The 21922-nt window shown below is 43.4% G+C and overlaps 1 protein-coding gene across 2 annotated transcripts; it reads left to right on the forward strand.

The window, feature by feature from the left end:
• The first annotated feature begins 831 nt into the window (after positions 1-831).
• On the forward strand, positions 832-20956 carry taf1 (TAF1 RNA polymerase II, TATA box binding protein (TBP)-associated factor). Of its 2 annotated transcripts, XM_071534931.1 has the most exons (40): positions 832-1111; positions 2249-2363; positions 2758-2881; positions 2967-3083; positions 3537-3659; positions 3950-4191; positions 4316-4531; positions 4632-4874; positions 4969-5188; positions 5638-5745; positions 6348-6515; positions 7317-7444; positions 7991-8098; positions 8226-8399; positions 8524-8697; positions 9014-9118; positions 9219-9419; positions 9587-9728; positions 10265-10395; positions 10496-10576; positions 10684-10833; positions 10928-11047; positions 11496-11671; positions 11803-12035; positions 12219-12426; positions 13146-13317; positions 13519-13730; positions 14164-14272; positions 14373-14471; positions 14589-14766; positions 14896-14963; positions 15054-15176; positions 15315-15407; positions 15540-15624; positions 15793-15860; positions 17283-17399; positions 18203-18298; positions 18601-18826; positions 19615-19789; positions 20166-20956. In XM_071534931.1, the coding sequence occupies exons 2-40, from the start codon at positions 2250-2252 to the stop codon at positions 20386-20388; spliced, it is 5850 nt and encodes a 1949-aa protein (XP_071391032.1). In that variant the 5' UTR covers positions 832-1111; position 2249; the 3' UTR covers positions 20389-20956. The 2 variants fall into 2 exon arrangements, with proteins under 2 accessions (XP_071391032.1, XP_071391033.1); XM_071534932.1 differs by lacking the exon at positions 18203-18298 and having other exon boundaries at positions 20166-20388.
• Positions 20957-21922: the final 966 nt, after the last annotated feature.

Consider the following 21922-nt stretch of genomic DNA (forward strand, 5'->3'; position numbering starts at 1 on the left):
GGCACTCCTTAGAAGAAATTCTTCCAAGAAACACTGCAAACATTGCTGTGGGAGTCTTGAGATTGGTAAAGCATAAGAGCCTCTTCGTCTGAGGGAAAACTACAGACCTCACTGTCCTCAGAGAGGTATGCAAGCATTTAGAGAGACCAAAACCCTCAAGGACCCTCTCCACCTAGGGCTGCCCTTAAGAAGAATATTGACTGGTTAACTTTACACAACTACTTATTTAAGATTAGCTAAATAAAGCCCCTGAAGTTATGCGATGTGGGATTCATGAGACCCTGACCCATAAAAAGGAGCTGAGAATGGTCTTGCAAAAGATACTTAAATAGACCTACATCTAAACATGAAAAATATTTCATAACTGACACTAATTAAGGCTAATAGTTACAAACAGTAAATAACAACGTAGTGCCAAAGACAATAGTGAAACACTGCAGCAGCAAAGACAGGAGGCAAAATTAAATGGATATTCAAAGGTAAGAAAAGTAGGCGGGCTGTTCTATTTGAGTAGAGATTAGAATGTAAACAAATTGAGCCGTCTCTAGGTAAAACTTCATATACCTGTAATCAAGCACGCATGTATCCTCGCATATATGTGCTCACTGTATAATTAATACTAATACTAACACTAATACTAATGACACAAATAAATTGTCGGGCTTTTGAAAAGGCTCAACTTCTTGGACGCAGACTCCAAAGTTAACCACGTTACGATGAGTGCCTGAACGCACCACAGGCCATCCGGGTACTTGGAGGTTCGGCTAGCTAGCTAACGATGCTACCAGTGTATTTATCTTCTTGGTTTAGCGCCGCTGTACATGACAGATACACAAATAAAAAAACACAAATTTATATCTAATCAAGCCGTTTAAAGATTGCATTAAATACCAATTCGGTGTGGATATTATTTTAACCTTACATGGTAACGACGCTGACGCTGGCTCACGGGGAAACGATGTTTAACTTAGATGTTAGCTTCTAGCAAGCTATTTTGTCTAGCCAACTTTGGCCAGACTGAAACTGTGCCAGCTAACATTAGTTAGCATTCAGCAAATGTATGAGCTGGCTAAAACCCAGTGGTACTGAATCTGAACAGAAGTCACGCAAGGTAAGTTTAAGTCGCAACTACATATATACAACCGCGAAATGGTTATATTGTAGTTTCTAAGCATTCGTTTTCATCATAGCTACAATGCAATAGGAAGCACCAGGCTGCGTTGATGAAGTCAAGTAGCTACCAGGATTGCTTCAGTTCAAGATGGGATTCATAGACCGTTTTTTGTCCCTGAATGCTTTTTATTGAACTGCAGTAAATTAGTAGATAGAATGAAACTGCCGAAATCTAAGGGATTTTTAAAAGACAACCACCATGTTTGGCTAATGTCTAAAATCACAACAGGAGACAAGCACATTTACAGAATTGAGCCAAGTGTAATGCAAAAACAAACGAACAAAGCGAACAGTTAGGAAATACAAACGTTCACAAGTCAACAGCAACTTCCCAACTGGTCAGTACGAAGTGTGCGTGTTCTACCAAGCAGTGCTTGTTGTAGGCTGGTCAGTAATACACAGATTTTAACTATTATTTAACCACGAAAGATGATAGATATTATTTACAGAAACAGTGTTAATTATAACCTTCACTTACAACAGTATAACATTTTGGTCAATAACCACACGTGATCAGAGCAGCAACGTAGATGTTTTGACTGATCTGGTGTGTTTTCAAGGCAGCAGACCATTGTGGATGGACGGCAGTTTAGATGAATCCAGTAGGACTCTTTCATCCGTTTATATTCTGTAACTGTAACGAAGGGTATATGCACACAATGTATGAAGCTGAACTGAAAATGCATAGCAAGTAGCAACAATAATGGATTTCCTATTACTGCTTTACAATGACATTATTACAATGTTATATCCCCCCTTTCTACCCAGAATCATATCTCCTCTCCCATTTCTCCATCCTATTTACACTAATATACTCTTACCTTGAAGTTGAAAAAAACCCAAAACCTCTGCTTCTCTCCTTAGCACCAGCTTAGTACTTATTTCACTGTTCTTCCCACTGACAGGATCATTCGAGGGTCACAGGAATGTCTATGGCCCTGTGTACTGTGTAGCCTACTTACTTACTATGTTGCTTGTCATGTTGGCGATGTATGTTGCACTCATTGTGAGTCAGTTTGCCTAAGAGGATCAGCTAAATGGCTAAATGCTATCTTACATGACCCTGATATTTCAGGATGTCAGACTCTGACAGTGATGAGGACCAAGACCGCCCGTTCTCTCTGACTGGCTTCCTCTTCGGAAACATTAATGAAGACGGCCAGCTGGAGGATGACAGTGTTCTGGACAATGTGAGAGTTTTGAAGATGCTTTTTCATTTAAGGGTCACATTGAAGTCACATCATTTTGCATAGCATTTAAGTTAAATGAATCTATAGTAATCCCTGGTGGAATATTGGGTCATTAAAGTTTCATCGTATCTTCAATCCTATGAAAAAATCCATCAATAATGTGACTCTACCTTAGACCAATTGCCACAATAGTACATCAGAAACTGGCTGTTAGTATGTGCTTTAAGGGGAATTTAAAATATAACAAACACTTCAACATCTTGAATTACACGATTATTAATTGTGGAGACATAAAATCTCGATACACAATTTTCTGCAATTAATTGTGCGACCCAGCTTGCTATGGTTTTTCACTGCTGACTGCGACTGTATGCCATTTCTGCTCTCACCCCAGGAGTCCAAGAAGCACCTGGCTGGTTTGGGCTCCCTGGGCCTGGGTTCACTCATCACAGAGATCACTGCCAGTGAGGAGGACGATCCAGACGAAAACAGAGACTCGGGTAGCACAGATGCAGAAGGTGAGCGTAAAGGCTTGAAGTAGCTTTGCGTCTCTGTAGTGAAGCGCTGGATGGAATGACAACTGCACTATTTTACCTTGTCCAGGTTGGGTGAAAAGTACCGAAGATGCGGTTGACTATTCTGACATCAGTGAGGTTGCCGAGGATGAGACCAAGAAGTACCGTCAGGCCATGGGCTCGCTGCAGCCCAGCAGGAAAACAGGTGAACAACCTACAGCTCTACAGACTCTAATTTACCGTTTGCTTGCTCTTATAGTCACTGAATAAAATTCTACCTCTGGCTTGATTTTTTGCATATTTTGTTTGACAATTTGCACATTCTGTTTTTGGTAGAAATTATTTCAAAATACTTACATTTGTTATTTTTTTTCTGAGATGTATAAAGGTGCTCTCATCTATCAAAATGAAATATAAGTCCAGACATGTTTTTTTGAAGGTATAACAATTACAGATTTTCCTGAGAGTTCGCAAAGTATACTTTGTTAGGTGTTTTTTGGTTGTTTTTTTAATCACCTTTCATTTATCTTTACCAGGGGTTCTAAAATTTCAGTGTACACTTTGTTATTGTTTTATTATTCTTCACTCTTACTCTCAGTGCCATTACCTTAAGTCCATATTAAACTGATTGCGTTTGTGATTCCTTTATCTGACCAAGATGATGAGGATGACTATGACGCCGACTGCGAGGATATTGATTCCAAGCTCATGCCTCCTCCCCCACCACCGAGTCTCCCTACACCTGGCAAGAAAGATGAACCCTCTCCTCAGAGCGCAAGTGGTGAGGACACGTTGATTGATAATGATGTGATACTTTATTGATCCCTGTCTACGGAACAGTAAGCCTGGAGCCGGTAGGGATTTAGTGAATTGCTTAAGGACGGATGCTTGCTGACATGGTCTTGAACCCGGACCATCCAGTTGACGGACATTCTCTCTATCCAACAGATACTACACTTGATCTTAGCCAAAAGTCAAAGAGACACAGGTTTATGTATTTGGGATCAGAAATATTTGTTGCTAAATTATTTTAGAGTCTCTTCTATTGGTGTGTTTTGTGTCTCCTCACAGTGGGGGAAGAGGGCGATGGCATCATCCTGCCCTCCATCATCGCCCCGTCCTCCACGGCGGACAAGGTGGACTTCAGCAGCTCTTCAGACTCTGAGTCAGAGACCGACCGTCCCTGCCAGGGCTCCGGGGCTGGAGGCCCCCCGGACCGGCTCACCCTCCCTCTGGCCGGCATCATGCAGAAAGACGCTGCCAAAGCGCTGCCGGGCGTCACAGAGCTCTTCCCAGTGTTCAGGCCTGGAAGGGTGAGGCGTCTGCAAAGGCTCTTTACTCACCCGAACATGATCATTATTACGTGTGCTAATGGATTATTTTGAGATCATACACTTTTCCCAAGGGGTTGCGCTGATGTCTTTTAAATCCCACCAGGTGCTCAGATTCTTGCGGCTGTTCGGCCCTGGAAAGAACATGCCGTCAGTTTGGAGGAGCGCCCGCAGGAAGAAGAAACGGAAGCATCGGGAACATCAGCCCGGGACGCCTCCTCCAGAAGGGGAGCCCACAGAGCAAGGCCAGGAGAAGAAGTCTGGATGGACTTATGAGTATGCGCCACCTCCGCCCCCAGAGCAGTGTCTCTCTGATGATGAGGTAAATCTTCATGGCTCACAGGCTGTTATAAGCTCTTCTAATGTCAACTAGTAATTGATAGGTATCGCAAGGCTTCCCAATACTCTTCTCTGCCGTCCAGATAACCATGATGGCTCCAGTAGAATCCAAGTTCTCTCAGGCATGCGGAGACGGCGACAAGGAGGCAGAGTCTCGACCCAAGGTTGCAGAGTGGAGATACGGTCCAGCCCAGCTGTGGTACGACATGCTAGGAGTCCCTGAGGATGGAAGCAACTTCAGCTACGGCTTCAAAATGAGAGAAGAGGAGACGGAGGAGCCTCAGAAGCAGGAGAAGCCTGAACCAATAAAAGAGACTGCTCAAGAGGTTTGCAGACCGTGGACGTGTGTAGTGATATCAGGGAAATGACACCTGATACATTGTGTCTTTGCTCTTGTATCTAATAAATCTCTGGTTTCAGGAGAGGGATGATGATGATGATGATGATGATGGTGAGAAGGACCAGCAAACCATTGAGAATGAGCTCTTCCTGATGGTCACCCAACTCCAGTGGGAGGAGGACATTATTTGGAATGGGGAGGATGTAAAACACAAGGGCACCAAGACTCAGCGAGCCAGCCTGGCAGGGTGGCTGCCCTCTAGCATGACCCGCAATGCCAACGCCTATAATGCACAGCAGGGTGAGTAACCCAGCCACTTCAGCCCCAAAATACAGAAAATTAAACCTCACTATGGCTCTTTTTGTGATGTAAAAGGCACATTATATGGTAAGGGTGGTGTTTACTAAGTTGAGACATTGCAGCGGTAACAACACAGAGGCGAACAGCACCTAACAACATTATACAGCTGTTGTACAGTGTTAACAGTTGTGTGAAGCATTTGTTTGGTGATTAATGTGAATAATGGTGAATAATGTCTGGAAGGTTGTGTCATCTGCCATGTTGCATACAGACTATAAACACATCTATGTTTGCTGACGACATAAGGTAACAGCCAGGCCCACAAACACATGTGTTTGTGGGTCTGACCCGGGTCTGGGTGAATGAAGTGGCTCCTACACAGGATCAACCTGGATCAGCATAGTGTAATATTTTTGGGTCATGAGTGTAATAATATCTTTACCCCACAGGTCTGACTAGAAGTAATTCCCAATTGGTGCCACCCACACCTCCACCCATGCCCAAAGCTTCTTCAATCTCTGGCTCCAAGCGGGACAAAAACAACCATGATCATCAAGGTACTGCAGTGTCTTTTATTTTTCTATAACGTAAATCAGAGCAAACCAACCCTTTCTATTTAAGCCTGACTTTCTACTATCCCTGTTATTGTTGTAAATGATTAGCCGATGATCGATTAATTGCTGTTAAGAATTTGATTGATCAAGCTTATCAGTTAAACAATCAAAGTGAACAATGTGTGGTCTCATCTTGAACTGCATCAGTGGGAGTTTTAAGTGAAATCATTATTTAAATAAAACACAAGGGGGCGCAAAGTAACTATGATGAAACATGCCAGGGTTACACCGGTCCACAGCCGGGCACAGAGCAAGACAGCGGACAAAATGCAGTCCAGTGTGGGACCATTTTACCTTAAAAGATGACAGTTTTCACTGCAAGCATTGTGATACAGTGTTGAAATGCAAAACAACTACAACAATGATAATGTACCATCTAACAAGCCAACATCCAACTGTCTTCTGGAACTGTGTTTTCTAAGCTACATTTTGCTGTTTTTTTTAAAAAGATTAATTGATCATTATTTTGACGATCGATCGATCACGGAAATTTCTTAAAATTGAGTTGCCTAATCCCTGTATTGACTGTTTTTGTTCCTCCGCAGTCTCTCATGAAGATGACTCTCCCTGGTTCTCCATCTTCCCTATCGACAATGAGGAGCTAGTATACGGACGCTGGGAGGACAACATTATCTGGGATGACCAGGCAATGCATCGCATGCTCACCCCACCTGTCCTTACTCTGGACCCCAATGACGAGAATATCATTCTTGGTACAAATTCATAAATAACATCTTCGTGCATTTTGACACTATTCCACTGTTTTACTAATAAGATTTAATAGAAATGGTGAGTGGCTGCAAAGCAGACAAAATGCGGCCACATTTCTGAAGTTGAGTTCAATTTGGGCTAATGTGGGCTACATGTTTTTGTGAGCTGACTAATCACAATGAAGTGGAAGTGGGATTTCACGCTACTTAGGGAGCTGACAGTTTAACTGCAGCCTCTTCCCCCGGCTCCTCTGCCTCTATCACCAAAGCCAGCGCAAACAGTCATCTCTTGCCATGGTCAAACAAAGCACATGAAAACCATAACTAGCCGTATGCGCAACATGCATGCATGTATCTACTGTTTGTTTATGTTACCTACGCATATTTTACAATGTAAACAAAGCTCTGCACATCATCACCAGCTGAACAGAGCGCCTGGTGTTGGTTTGGAGACACAAGTGCAAATCTGAGGACCAGGATTGAGAACCATTGGATGTCAAAGTCACTTGACAGATAACAGGGATCTGCATTTTTGATAGTGGATGGGGCCAGAAAAACAATGTTGTCATTACAATGAGACAGATGGTGTGTGGTTGATCGCACACTTCTCATATGAAAGGCAAATATCATATGGTGTAAATATTCATAATGTAGGCCATTGAAAATGAAATTGACAGGATACTTGCACTCTAGGCAGAAAAGTGGGAACGCACCCTTACTTTTAATTCTGTAAAAATGCGTGCCACCCAGGTTACTTGAGAATTGCTTACTTTGACACCACTGTCTGACTGTTGTCTCTTGTAGAAATTCCTGATGAAAAGGAGGAGAGGACGTCCCATTCCCCATCAAAAGAGAACAAGAAGGAGTCCGCAATGAAGAAGAGCCGCATTCTTCTGGGGAAGACTGGGGTGATAAAAGACGAGCCCCAGCAGGTATGTAGTCACATCAGGAGAGGTTAGGGGACATGTTGGATTATGTGACTTGGCAGATAACAGGGATAAGTATCTTTGATGGTGGTTGGGGCCTGAAAAAGTGATGTCGTCCCTACAGTGAGACAGATGGTGTGTGGATGATCATGCACTTCTCGTATTAAAGGCAAATATCAAATGGTGTGATAAGTCTGTAATTAAAAAAGGCTACATAATGTAGGGCATTGAAAATGAAATTGACAGGAAACTTGCACTTCAGGCTCCTGGGATTTTGTTTAACATCATTATGTGTGAGCAGAAACTGCAAATGTTTGGACTGATAAAGTGTATTGTAAAGGTTAACTAAGTTTTCGATATAAACAAAAACAGTTCTGTAGCAAAAATAGATGAGACGGGTATGACATTACCAGTAGGTGTTCATTGGGAAATGAATATAGTTACCACAAACTGCAGAGAAATGCATAGTGTCATCTGTGGTTAAGTGACATGCAACTCATTCATGCATGTTAATTTGACTCAGAACCTCAACTCTGCTTTCTCTCGACCCAGAACATGTCCCAGCCAGAGGTGAAGGATCCCTGGAACCTATCCAACGATGAGTTCTACTATCCCAAACAGCAAGGCCTAAGAGGGACTTTCGGTGGCAACATCATTCAGGTGAGTAAGGGGCTCATGGCAGTCGCTTGTGGTCAGCCATAGCCCGTCAAGTAAAAGTTAAAACCAGTCAATATGTATAAGTTATCCTCTTGAATGAGTCATTCAATGTCTTTTGCTTCTTTACCAGCACTCTATCCCAGCCGTGGAGCTGCGACAGCCCTTCTTCCCCACTCACATGGGACCCATGAAGCTGCGCCAGTTCCACCGACCCTCTCTGAAGAAGTATTCGTTTGGAGCATTGGCTCAGCCAGGTCCCCATGCCTCCCAGCCTCTGCTCAAACATATCAAGAAGAAGGCCAAGGTGGAGCCCCGTTCAAAACAAGCATCAGTCTATGAAGTTACAAATTGACCTAGTTGTGTTTTGCCATTTTATATTATTAAGTTTGGTGGTGTAATTAGTGTGTATGTTTATATTTTTGTCATAGATGCGAGAGCAGGAGCGGCAGGCCTCAGGTGGAGGAGACATGTTCTTCATGCGAACAGCCCAGGACCTGACAGGCAAAGATGGAGATCTGATCCTGGCAGAGTACAGTGAAGAATACCCCCCTCTCATCATGCAAGTCGGCATGGCCACCAAGATCAAAAACTACTACAAAAGGGTGGGTCTAGACTTCAGCTTCTGCTTTAAAATTAAATACAGCAGCATTTTACGTCTTAAATTCAGTTTAAGAGATCTGTGTGACTCTCAGCCTAGTCACACAGACCTATATACTGATGGGTCTACAGATGTTGTTATTTTAATGTTTATTTCAATTTGAAAAATTCTCATATAATTCATTCAATCATAAATTTCATTCTGACATCAAAGGTCATAAATTCAACTTGAAGAAACTTACAGACACCCTATTTTTACTTGTCACTTGTATGTTACATATAGTTGTTAACATGTACTATGTTTGTGACTCTACTCTTCAGAAACCTGGGAAAGATCCTGGAGCACCAGACTGTAAATATGGAGAGACCGTGTACTGCCACACGTCTCCTTTCCTGGGTTCTCTGCACCCCGGACAGCTGCTGCAGGTCGGTCCTCAAGTCAGAGCCAAAGACTCATCTGTTGACATGGAAACATCACTGATCCGTTGTCATGGCAAACTGTTATATGGTATATGTTTTCTTGTAGGCGTTTGAGAACAACCTTTTCCGTGCCCCGATCTACCTGCACAAGATGAAAGAGACAGATTTCCTGGTTCTGCGAACGCGACAGGGCTACTTCATCAGAGAGCTCGTAGACATCTTTGTGGTCGGTCAAGAGTGCCCCTTGTTTGAGGTTCCCGGGCCCAACTCTAAACGAGCCAACACCCACATCAGAGACTTCCTACAGGTATGTTTATTTACCCTAACTCTCTCAGAAACTTAAGCTACTGTTGTTGCAAGTACATAAACACTCCCCAAACATATAATTAGAACAGACAACTAGTAAAATTAGCTTTTGCCATTGCCTGTGAGGTCTGCATATATACACTCAACTGCCACGTCCGTATTTTGTAGGTGTTCATTTACCGGCTGTTCTGGAAGAGCAAAGATCGGCCCCGCAGAATCCGCATGGAGGATATAAAGAAAGCCTTTCCCTCGCACTCAGAGAGCAGCATCCGGAAACGCCTAAAACTCTGTGCTGACTTCAAACGTACAGGTAGACAATGTTTATCCCCAGCACATTCACTACTGCTGTGACCACAACCTGCCATTGACACACTGAGTCTGACTGGATGTCCAGTGAATTGTTCACTGATTGTTAAGATTGTTATTGTTAAGCTGGACTAACCTAACCCAGTTATGTCCTATCAGGGCAGTGTTGAGGTATCAGAGAGGGGATACTGTGTTGTTTGAAGCTGGTTGAGCTCAGCGATGTGTGTGCCCTACATTGACAGACAGGAATCTGGACAGGCAAAGAGCTTTTTTTGACTACTATGGATTTTACAATGCAGGTAAGAGGTAGTGTGAGGACAGTGTAAAGTACAGATGTTCAGTACGTAAGTTGAACAGACATGATTTGCTAATAATGCTTTTTCAATCTTTGACTCTAATAATGTTTAATATGCCAGTAAATGCTGAATTGTGTACCTGTAGTGGACACGATTTCAGTTGTTAACCATGTTGTATGATCAACTGTAAGGCTGCAGTTATGTGCATAGGAAAATAGCTAACACTGCCTCATCCTCATCCCAGGGATGGACTCTAACTGGTGGGTGCTGAAGCCTGACTTCAGGTTGCCTACAGAAGAGGAGATCAGAGCCATGGTGTCTCCAGAGCAGTGCTGCGCCTACTACAGCATGCTGGTGGCTGAGCAGAGGCTCAAGGTAACACAGTGTCTGTCTTCATATAACTTGATTCCGCTTATAGTGTACACAAGTGAGTATTGTTTCCACTGCTGTACTATAACTCATTTCACCCTTTCAGGATGCTGGATATGGTGAGAAATCCTTCTTTGCTCCAGAGGAGGAGAATGAAGAGGACTTCCAGATGAAGATTGATGACGAGGTATGGACCCACCTGTTTCCCTCATAATAGATATCAAGTGCTACTGACTTTGGATGAAAACTCAGATGTTTCTAAACGCCACACCGATCCTATCTTACTCACTCTAGGTCCGGACAGCCCCCTGGAATACGACAAGAGCCTTCATCGCTGCCATGAAGGGAAAGTGTCTGTTGGAGGTGACGGGTGTGGCTGATCCCACGGGCTGCGGAGAGGGATTCTCCTATGTCAAAGTGCCCAACAAGCCCACTCAACAGAAGGTCTGACTCCCCCACCAGAGTTTTCTTTAAATATTCTACCTTCTGATAGTTAGTACAGAGGGTGAAGTGTTTTGTCCTGCTGTGTGATTTGCAGGATGACAGGGAGCCACAGCCAGCCAAGAAGACTGTGACCGGGACAGATGCCGACCTGAGGAGACTCTCACTCAAGAATGCCAAGCAGCTGCTGCGCAAGTTTGGTGTTCCAGAGGAAGAGGTAAGAACACGGCACTACACACAAGCACAAGAGGGGACCTAGTGGTTTGAGACACCGTCCCGTAATCAGGGAGTCTCAGGTTTGACCCCTGCACCATTGTGTCCATCAACAACATCAGATTACTTACACTAATTATATAATGAATTATATGTTTATGCACTCCAGCAAGAATGTCCAAATTTAATAAAGTTAGAAACATGTACCTGTATTCCTAGAAAGACATTGTGTAACCTCCTGTCCACAGAGTCACCTATTCATTGTTAATGGAACAGATCCAAAATTTGTTGCTTGATGAAATCACAGGTTACAGTCCTGGCCTTTCTGGCTTAAAGGTTTAGGAGATTTGTTTATGGTCACAAATCTCGGAATGTGAGTTTAGTTTTAGGATGAGTTTTTACTCCCCTCATCGTTCAGTCTCTTTAAGTGTGGCTGTGTGTGTGTCTGACAGATCAAGAAGCTGTCCCGTTGGGAGGTGATTGACGTGGTGAGAACCATGTCCACGGAGCAGGCGCGTTCAGGTGAGGGACCCATGAGCAAGTTTGCCCGAGGCTCCCGTTTCTCCGTCGCTGAACACCAGGAGCGCTACAAGGAAGAGTGCCAGAGGATCTTCGACCTGCAGAACAAGTGAGACCAACTCTCACTCATCACAACATATTTTACTTCCCGTTCTCCTGAGCCGTCAGCAACAGGCTTCTGTTCTGAACACAACTTAAATCCTTTCGGTTTTGCCCCCCCCCCCCCCCCACCATCACCAGGGTGTTGGAGTCAACGGAGGTGCTCTCCACAGACACGGACAGCAGCTCAGCAGAAGACAGTGACTTTGAGGAGATGGGAAAGAACATTGAGAACATGCTGCAGAACAAGAAGACCAGCTCCCAGCTTTCCCGCGAGAGGGAGGAGCAGGAGAGGAAGGAGCTGCAGAGGATGCTGATGGGCGAGGAGAGCGACCGTGACAACAAGGGACGCAAGGAGCGGCGCAAGGGCTTGTGTGAGTTTCTGTGCAACAATGTGTGTGAGATTGTGTGTGTTAGAGAGAGACAGAGAGAGAGAATGATCCTTATGGTGTAGTATGGTGGTTGTGTCTACATTGGCTCTGTGAGGTAATGTGAAAAAGGCTGTGTATGTTTTTGTGTTTATGTGATTTTAACCTCTACCTCCCTCTGCTCTGCAGCCAGCTCCTTGTCCACCAGCTCCCACAAGGACGACGACGCGTCCTCCGTCACCAGCCTGAACTCCTCGGCCACTGGACGGCGACTCAAGATCTATCGCACCTTCAGGGACGAGGACGGCAAGGAGTACGTCCGCTGCGAGACGGTGCGCAAGGCCTCAGTCATCGACGCCTACACCAGGATCCGAACCACCAAGGATGACGAGTTCATGTGAGTCTCTATTCAGATTTTTACCACAGCGCTTCAGTCAGGTCAGTCAGTGAGGTTGAGACACTTTACTCCTCTGTACCTGGGTGCTATGAGTTTTCATCATAATGTGGTTAAAAAAATCATTTTGTACAAATCAAGTCTCTTCTTTATTGAGTACTATCTAATTAATAAAAAAGACGTAAAACCATAAATTATGACATCTTCGCTGCAATTTAGCTGCAACTCCCATAATCCTCTTTGTATGCAAATTAGTTTTGATGATGTTACACAAAGAGAGAACGCACTTCTGGGTTATACTCATACTTGTTGTTTAAGTATTTTATTTATTTTAATTTTAAGATTTATTTGGCAGGGACAGTACACATCAATCAACATTTTAGTTCGCACTTCAATGTAAATGTGTCAGAGTTAGCCAAGAGGCTAATTTACATCTGTAGTCCCCGGGCAGGTCAACAACATAACAAGAAGTAGTGCCTTTCTGTATATAATATGCTATACGTTTTGTTTGCTAACAGTTCAGTTGCTAATGTTAACCAGCAGGCCAGCCTGACGTTACTGTATTTTCCAAAGAAGAGATGAAGCAGCTGGTCAACCAGAGAGCCAGAGAGCTGAGATGACATTCAAATAAACTGCTACTTAATTGGGTCTATGTCATCACCACAAATGAGCAATGGGACTGTACTGAGTCTGTACTTGTTTTTTTTGTTTTGTGGCTACAGACGGAAGTTTGCCCTCTTCGATGAGCAGCACAGAGAGGAGATGAGGAAGGAGCGGCGGCGTATTCAGGAGCAGCTGAGGAGGCTGAAGCGAAACCAGGAGAAGGACAAGTTCAAGGGCCCCCCAGAGAAGAAGGCCAAGAAGGTTAAGGAGAGGCCAGACCTCAAGGTAAAAGTAAGCTTGCTGATTCAGTACTTAACTATACTTCTCTCTTTTACGCTCTTTCCTCATCAGATTCTATCACCCAGCTAAATGCACACCTAAGGCCAGCTTGGTTTGCTTCAGCCTTGAATAGCATGGCATTCTTTCAATATCATTATATTTGCACGTGCGGAGCATTTGTCCTGTTCCTTAATGTGTGCCTCTCTTCCCTAGCTAAAGTGTGGAGCATGTGGAGCCATTGGACACATGAGGACCAACAAGTTCTGCCCGCTGTACTATCAGACCAACGCCCCGCCCTCCAACCCAGTCGCCATGACAGAGGAGCAGGAGGAGGAGCTGGAGAAGACCGTCATCCACAATGACAACGAGGAACTGATCAAGGTGGAGGGCACCAAGATCGTCTTGGGCAAGCAGCTCATTGAAAGGTAGAGGGGGTTCCAGTTCCAGTTCTTTCTCTCTTACTGTAGGCAAGCATTATATCAAAGCTGTTCAGATTTGTACTCATTGCTAATTTGTGTATGTATGTATGTATGTATGTATGTATGTATGTATGTATGTAAGCTGCAAAATCCTTTCTGTAGTTGAGGAATAGTTTAATTTCACTATCATTTCATTTGGAGAGGGCAGTTTATTAGAGAATATAAGCATGACTGTTCTGATTCCCCACCATTATCTCCCCACCTGCAGTATAAACATTTGTATACCAAATCATTTCCAACAACAAGAAGGTGGGAGTCCCTCAGACAAAGTGTTATCTTATCTGTCTGTGGCCAAATGTGTATCTGTTTGGCGGGCCTTGAAATGAAAGTGTTTGGGAACCCTTGCTGTAGTGTTTGACCATATTATTTCCTCCTCCAGTGCTGATGAGGTGCGCAGAAAGTCTTTAGTGCTCAAGTTCCCCAAACAGCAGCTCCCACCAAAGAAGAAGAGACGCGTAGGCAGCGCTGTGCACTGTGACTACCTCAATGTAAGTAATTTTTTGTTTTACAGTATGCTCTAACACTTGAAATGAGAATCCTTTTAGCCAGTCTTTTGTAATGTTCTTGCTTTTGTACTGTTACTCACAGAGGCCACACAAGTCCATCCACCGCAGACGCACTGACCCCATGGTGACCCTGTCTTCTGTCCTGGAGAGCATCATTAATGACATGCGGGATCACCCCAATGTAACCACCAGGCACACACCCAAGCACCTCAACTCACAATATTTAACTTTTCTGATAGACCTCCTTGCCTGCTCTACTGGCTGTTTTTTTTTTACTATCTTTTCCTCTTCTGCACAGACATACCCATTCCACACACCAGTCAACGCCAAGGTGGTGAAGGACTACTATAAGATCATCCCTCGACCCATGGACCTGCAGACGCTGAGGGAGAACGTACGCAAGCGGATGTACCCGTCTCGGGAGGAGTTCCGTGAATGTGTGGAGGTCATTGTCAAAAACAGCGCCACATACAACGGTAAAGCTACAAGAACGCTGTTAACATCCTTTTGGGACTATTAAAAGCTGTGTGATGTTAGGTGCAATTAGACTTTCATTTTAGAAACTGGCACTGAGGTTTCACGTTTCTCGTTTTTTGTACTTCCAGGAGCAAAGCATCCAATAACCCAGGTAGCGCAGTCCATGCTGGACCTGTGCGATGCTAAACTGAAAGAGGTGAGTGTGAACTTAAACAGCAGTGAGGCCCTACTTTTTTCGCCATGTCCTCTTCCACGTTGACCCTGGAACCTCTATGTGTGTGTGCAGAAGGAGGACAGGCTGGTGCGGCTGGAGAAAGCCATCAACCCCTTGCTGGATGACGACGATCAGGTGGCCTTCTCCTTCATCCTGGATAACATCGTAACCCAGAAAATGATGGTGGTTCCCGATGTGAGTCGGCTCTTCTCACTGTTGTCTCACCTCACTCATGCATCTTCTGTTGCAGGCTGGATATATTGAGAACATTGAGTGTGTGTTATAAGTTAAGGTGATCTTCCCCTCATTCCTCCACCTCTCTCTCCTCTCTAGTCATGGCCGTTCCACCATCCTGTCAACAAGAAGTTTGTGCCAGATTATTACAAGGTGATCGTTAGCCCCATGGATCTGGAGAACATCCGCAAGGTGAGAGACACTCAAGGTTTCAGTCTTGGGACGTATATACTCCCTTCATTTTTTATCAACAGCAAAACATGGCAATGGAAAGATAATCTCTAAACCTCCGTCTCTCTGTCTGTGTATGCTGCGGTTCACCAGAACATCTCCAAACACAAATACCAGAACCGCGATGCGTTCCTGTCAGATGTCAGTCTCATCCACACCAACAGTATCAAGTACAACGGTCAGTGGTGATGCATTTAGGATCACTTTGTCACCTTTACCCCTGCAGAAGATGTCTCTCTACAAACAAACAGTGTGGCAACCTTAAAGCACAGTTATGAAGTTTCATAAAATGCTATCGAATGCGAATTATTCTTTTTATCCTTTTTTCTTTGTGTGCCTTTCACAGGCCCGGACAGCCCTTACACTAAGACCGCCCTGGATATTGTCAATGTGTGCAAACAGACCTTGGCAGAGGTACGTATAGTGTGGGCCTTAGATCACTCTTTGCCATTTCAGATAGGCCGACTGTGTTTATGGCTGAATTTTTAAGCAATAAATCACAAGAGGCCGTGTGGTACCATGATTTAGAACAGCTGAGAGGCGTTGCTAGGAATGACGTGAGGCAGAAAAAATGCTAATGTACAATAAAACTTTTATTTCTAATCAATAATACTATAATTAAATGTTATTCTTCCACCAAGCAATATAGTTCTAGTACTGGTGTTGGTGCAGGAGTCGTGATTTTCTGTTGTTAAATTAACTTATGTGTCACAGTTCTGCATTTATTGGGTAATTTACAATGGCTTTGAATGCGACTCAGCAGCCAATCAGAACTGTGGACCAGAACTATCCATTTTCATAAATTTCCATAATCACTGCTGAGTGCTGTCTGATATTTCACAATCTGTGCTTCCTTCTTTTAATTTGTGTGTAGTAGATTCTCTTTTGAATAGACACACACTGTGGATCACTCAAGCCAAACTCAAGCCATGTAGGATAAGATAAATGTCTTACCTAGAGGCGTATCCTCTCACCCTGAATATTTTACTTTTATGAATTTGCCATCTTGTGATAGGTGGGAGATTTGTCAAATTCATAAAGTCATCTCCATAATGAGTGGTGGTGGTCTGGGTTGCATCCACACTGTAACTGACCAGATTATGTCACTGTCCCAGTCAAATCTTTTGACACCAAATGTAGACATGCTGCCCAATCATAGGACGGCTTATATTTAGAAAAAACATTCATAAAGTGGTTCAAAATATTACAAACTTTATTAACCCTGCTTCATGAAGAGGTTAATCCCTTTAAAGTCAAATTTGCAGGATTTTTGCAGCCAAATTAACAATGCCGGTGTGAAAAATGTCGTCAGCCATCATTCTGAATAGCGTTTCTTTCTTTTTTTTTATAATAATATTTTATTAATTTTAACACAACCAAACAAAGAACCAGACAGCACAGATATTGCCAAATTGCAAAATAAGAATAAATAAATTAGTTAACATACATGGGTTGCATTACATACATGTGAATTGTGACTTACATGTGACTTATTTGTGAAAACAATGCGCGGGCACCCTTTCTGCAGTAGGCCAACAAGATCACCAGGAAGATAATCAAGGAAAGGTTGCCAAATATTATAAAAAAAGTTGTCATTACCCTTTAATGTAGCACTGAGGTGTTCCATAGGAAAAACCTTAAATGTTTCTCTGTACCACTGTGTGACTGAGGGAGGTGTCTCCCTGATCCACTGGAACAGAATGCAACGCCTCGCTAGAAGCAGAAGTTTACCCATTAAAGTCAGCTGTCCAGCAGATAAAGAGAACTGCCCCGTAGGTTTATTCAAGAGAAACAAACCTGGTTCCATCTTTCTGAATAGCGTTTCTGTTCTTCCAGTATGATGAGCACCTGACCCAGTTGGAGAAGGACATCTCCACCGCTAAAGAGGCCGCTCTGGATGCAGCGGACCTGGAGAGCCTGGACCCCATGACCCCGGGGCCATACACACCCCAGGTAGGAGTACAAGCCGGGCCCAGCGATTATTTATTAGCATGCTGACACACACACACACAATTTACAACGAACCAAACCGGCAATAGAGTTTACGCTCTCAACTGCCTCACGGGCCACATGTGGAAATGAATCTCCTCGCTACACCTTGTAGCGCCCCTCCTGCCCTTTTAGTATTTCTTCACCCCTTTCTCTGTAGTAACTCTTCTTTCTGAACTCTCACTTCTCTTGACTGTCATCTCTCCAATCTAGTTTCTTCACTGTAGTCTCTCCTCTCTCCCAACCTGTGTTTTTCTCCTTCGCTCCTGTCTCCTTGCCCCGTCTCTCCGTCTGTGTGTGCTGCTGTGTGTGGTGTTGGCCAGCCTGCTGATCTGTTTGACAGCGGGGCTTCAGGAAGTCTGCCCAGAGAGACCAGCAGCCTTTTCTCTGAAGGACCTCTAGTGGTTGCTCCAGAGAAGAGAGGGGGGCAGGTATGAAGAAAGAGAGAGAGAAGAGAGAGAGAGAGAGAGAAAGAGAGAGAGAGAGAGCCTGAGAGAGAGAAATACAGCTTTCAACCATCTGCCACCTCTCCCTCAACAAACTTCCTTCCTCTGCCCTCCCATAACTCATTTCCCCTCTCCTCTATCCCCCTCCATCAGAGTACCCAGCTTGTTGATGAGAGTACAGAGGATTACATTGCTTTTGTCATGCCCACTCATGTAAAAGTGGTTGTTGCTCATATGATTACAGATATAAAATGAGACTTTGCGTTTTGCCTTCGTCTTCCTGCAAGAGTGTAGTCAGACTGTTATCCTTCTGTCCTTCAGGGTCGCCACGGCAGAAGACTCGGGGAGGAAGAGTCTGATGTTGACATCGAAGGCTTTGAGGAGGAAGATGATGGCAAACCCAAGACTCCAGCTCCTGTAAGAAAGGCAGATTGATAGAAAAGTCATGTAGATCAGATGAGACCGCTATCGCTTTAGGCAAATACTCATCGTAAAATGTCACGGACCGATTATGCACCAAAGTTGCCCTCCAGTACATTGCCAACTTTTCAGGATCAGTGCACTCTATTAGTGACTTTATCAGAATCGCACAACTTTAGAAGACTCATCATACATCCAGTTTCTCTATGCACCTTAGCTTTCTCATAGTAGTCTTATATAGTAGTCTCTCTGAGTAATCTTAAAAAGTCTGGGCTTTTTTCTCCATCCTGTTTCCCCAGGCAGAGGATGGGGAGGGAGATCTGGAGGACGAGGAGGACGAAGACGAGATGCTGCTGCCGCCCCGCAGACGGCTGCACGACCAGGAGGAAGAGGAGGAGGAGGAGGAGGAGGGAGAGGACGAAGGATCCAGCCGCCCGGCCCAGGCCAGCGTGCTGTACCAGGACCTGCTCATGTCTGACGGAGAGGACGACGCCAGCGAAGAGGAGGGCGACAACCCTTTCTCCTGTAAGTCCCGCTGCAGCGCTGAGATCAGATGAAGCTTTCACGATCTCTGCAGAGAAATTGGGTCGTTGCAGCAGAAAATAGTAATAGATACAGCAAAGAAAGAAGAATATCAACAGAAAAATCTAATATAATGAATATAGCAAATGGGGGCTATACAGACATACATAGACAATAATTTCAACAGTAGAACATGTTAAGTAGAAGGTATGAATGGTACGAGGGAAAAAGTATGATGCAGAATATGTACGATATGTAAATATACCAAAAATATTAAGTATTTGCAATATTAAATCAGTGGTATCATTATAAAAAATATCAATGTATATGCAATATATTAAAAAATTAGAATAATATGGAAATATAAACAAAACAGATATGTGGAATTTACAGTGAATTATATTATTTGCGAAATGTGCAACAAGTGTACAGAAGGCCATTCAAATAGGCTTGTAGACGAGCACTGTAAGAAAAACCCCAAAAAAAACACCTATACACATTGTCAATATTCACTTTACAGATGTAGATAACATATGTACAATGTTATTTGGATATGCGCATTACTGTCCCCCCTTACCCAAACACCAGATGGAGGTACCATATGTAGAGAAAATTGACAATACGCAAAGCATCAGAACATACACAAAGAAAATGGCTGATGCCGTTCTTCCTTGTATATTGACTGAATCAGTGATAATGACTTCAGTTGAAGCAGTCTCTGGCTAATGCCATGCAGAACCCTCTGTGTTTGAGAGCTGAGCTCCTGACCGTGTGCTGTCCCTCTCCTCCAGCCATCCATCTGTCAGAGAGCGGCAGCGACTCAGACAGAGAGGTGGACATGCGAGCTCCGCCTCCGCGCAGAGCTCACCAAGAGACGGCCCGCATGGGCATGGAGCAGGACGAGAGCATGATGTCATATGAAGGGGACGTGCCCGACATGCCTCACATGGAAGACAGCAATGTCAGGTACAACAAGTCGGGAGCCAGTCATACAGTATCAATGAGCCACATTGTTGCTACGTTAAGGGTTTAATTCCAAAATGTTTTGAAAGTACTAACATTGATGATTCTAGTCAAAAATTATATGTTTATATTTGACATTTGCTGATGTCAAAATTGTACATGCAAGTGTCTTAATATAGGTGGTAATTTTAAAATATTCCATAGTGAACTTTATTTTGGAGAAGGTAAGCATTTTATTAGAATAGTTTTTTTTTATATATCTATATACAAATGTGCTAGAGTGCTTGCTGACTCCTTGTTAGAGTAGATGTCCATTTTTCTAGAGATATATTGCTCTACCTGAATCACATGGGTTTTTCTTCTTTCTTTTCTGTCTCAGTTATGGCAGCTACGAGGAGACGGAGAGCCAGAGTCAGTTGCAGCCCATTGGCATGGGCAACGGAGAGGAGTACGGCATCAGTGAGGAGGAGGAGGAGGATGAAGAGGAAGAAGCTAGGAGGAGAGGTCCGGCCGTCCTGTCCCAGGTGCAGCTCAGCGAAGACGAGGAGAGCGAAGAGTTCAGATCCATCGGAGGAGACAGCGACATGGACTCAGACAACTAGTGACATTTTCTCTAAATTCTTGAAAGTTTTCTTGAAAGCCAATCAAGGATACATTTTTTTTTTTTTATCCCAGTGTCAAAATAGCGACAGTGAGACTTGTCAGTTATATTAATTGTACATTGTCCTTGCTTTGTTTATGATGCTTCTGTTTGTTGCTACACCAGGACATTGCATATTTTTATTTTGCATTTACATGTTGAAATAATATTGTTTGTCATGGGGTACCCTGAAATTGAAGTGGTAGTTCAGTGGTTCTGTATCGTTTCAACTGTCATTTTAATAACAGAAACAACATTTTAAGCTGAAAGTCAGCATTGTTCAAAGGACAAAACGATAGCAAATTAAGTTGATCAACGTGAACGTGAACTTCAGCTGCTTCTCGATCACGGTGTTGCTGCACAAAACTCTTTGCTTCAGATCTTCCCTGAAATGAGCGTAATATATACTCTGAGAGTTTTTGCTCCTCCTAGAGACACTTGTATTATACTACCATGTGAACCATGTGGCTTTTGATCTCATTTTTTTTATTTTCTAAGCTTTAAATATAAAAAAAACTGAAATAAAATTGGATCTGTACCTTTTGTAGACAGAGGCGATGACAGCTTTTTTGTGGAAGCTTTTTTTTTTTTTCACACACACAGATACAGGGGACTTATACTCAAGTAAAAATCAGTTCATATGAGGAAAAGGAACACACACTGTTTCTCTGTTGTCATTGTAGTGTGCTGTAGACACATTTTGTGCACTTAGCTTGTTCCCCTTCCTCCAAAAAATACAACAGCATTGCTTTTTATGATGCCATTCGGAGGGGAGAAGTGGGTTCAGGTCTGTGCAGTTTCCCACTTGTTACCTGCATATCAGCTCAGCTGTTTGTGTTGTTGAGGTATAAAACCAAGCAGCTTATAACATCTCACCTCAAACAAAATCAAGATGACAAGCTAAGACACAACTGGTTTGGATTACATTATCAAAAATTAGCATTATCTTTGTGGATGATTCAGTCCACACTCTGGTAGAGGAAGAGGGGCAGGAGAGCATTTCAATATTTGCAGCGGCTGTGAAAAGTGGCATCAAATTGCTGCTGAAACTTGGCAACAAGCTCACTGCCGCACCACAACAGCAGAAATGAGACCACAACTTGCCAAAGCTTTTATGTTCATATACTACAGGGATATCTAGGTTAAATGTATAAATGATGATGATGATTTGACACTTATTTATCTTCCCTTTGTCACATATATTATCTGAACTGTTTATATTTTGTGCTCTGTGCATTTATGAGCACTGTGTTAACCAATTCAATATAATGAAAATATGATGTGCACTCACCCCACTCTATTCTTGTTTGGACAGCTTAAATATTTAACTGGCTCTGTATGCGGTGCCAGTTGTGCTGGTGATTAATGGATCCAGGTGTAGCATGCAGACAAAAGAGATCAAAGAGAACTGACAGCAATTGTCTTTTGATCGATTTACTGGGAAATAGAGTAATGATATAAACACAGAGGTGTCCTTCGGGTGACATGCAGGAACA

This window comes from Centroberyx affinis, unplaced genomic scaffold, assembly GCF_046629955.1.
Source record: "Centroberyx affinis isolate AG114_WGS23_722 - 3 ecotype Tasmania unplaced genomic scaffold, CSIRO-AGI_Caff_v1 ptg002635l_1, whole genome shotgun sequence".
In the NCBI taxonomy this organism is placed as follows: Eukaryota; Metazoa; Chordata; class Actinopteri; order Beryciformes; family Berycidae; genus Centroberyx; species Centroberyx affinis.

What these genes read in the sequence shown, in the direction of transcription:
- taf1 (XM_071534931.1), top strand. Translation starts at nt 2,250, where the DNA reads ATGTCAGACTCTGACAGTGATGAGGACCAAGACCGCCCGTTCTCTCTG. An exon ending in TGCTGACTTCAAACGTACAG is followed by an intron (nt 9,729 to 10,264) that starts GTAGACAATGTT and finishes TCCTCATCCCAG; the next exon opens with GGATGGACTCTAACTGGTGG. An exon ending in ATCTTCGACCTGCAGAACAA is followed by an intron (nt 11,672 to 11,802) that starts GTGAGACCAACT and finishes CACCATCACCAG; the next exon opens with GGTGTTGGAGTCAACGGAGG.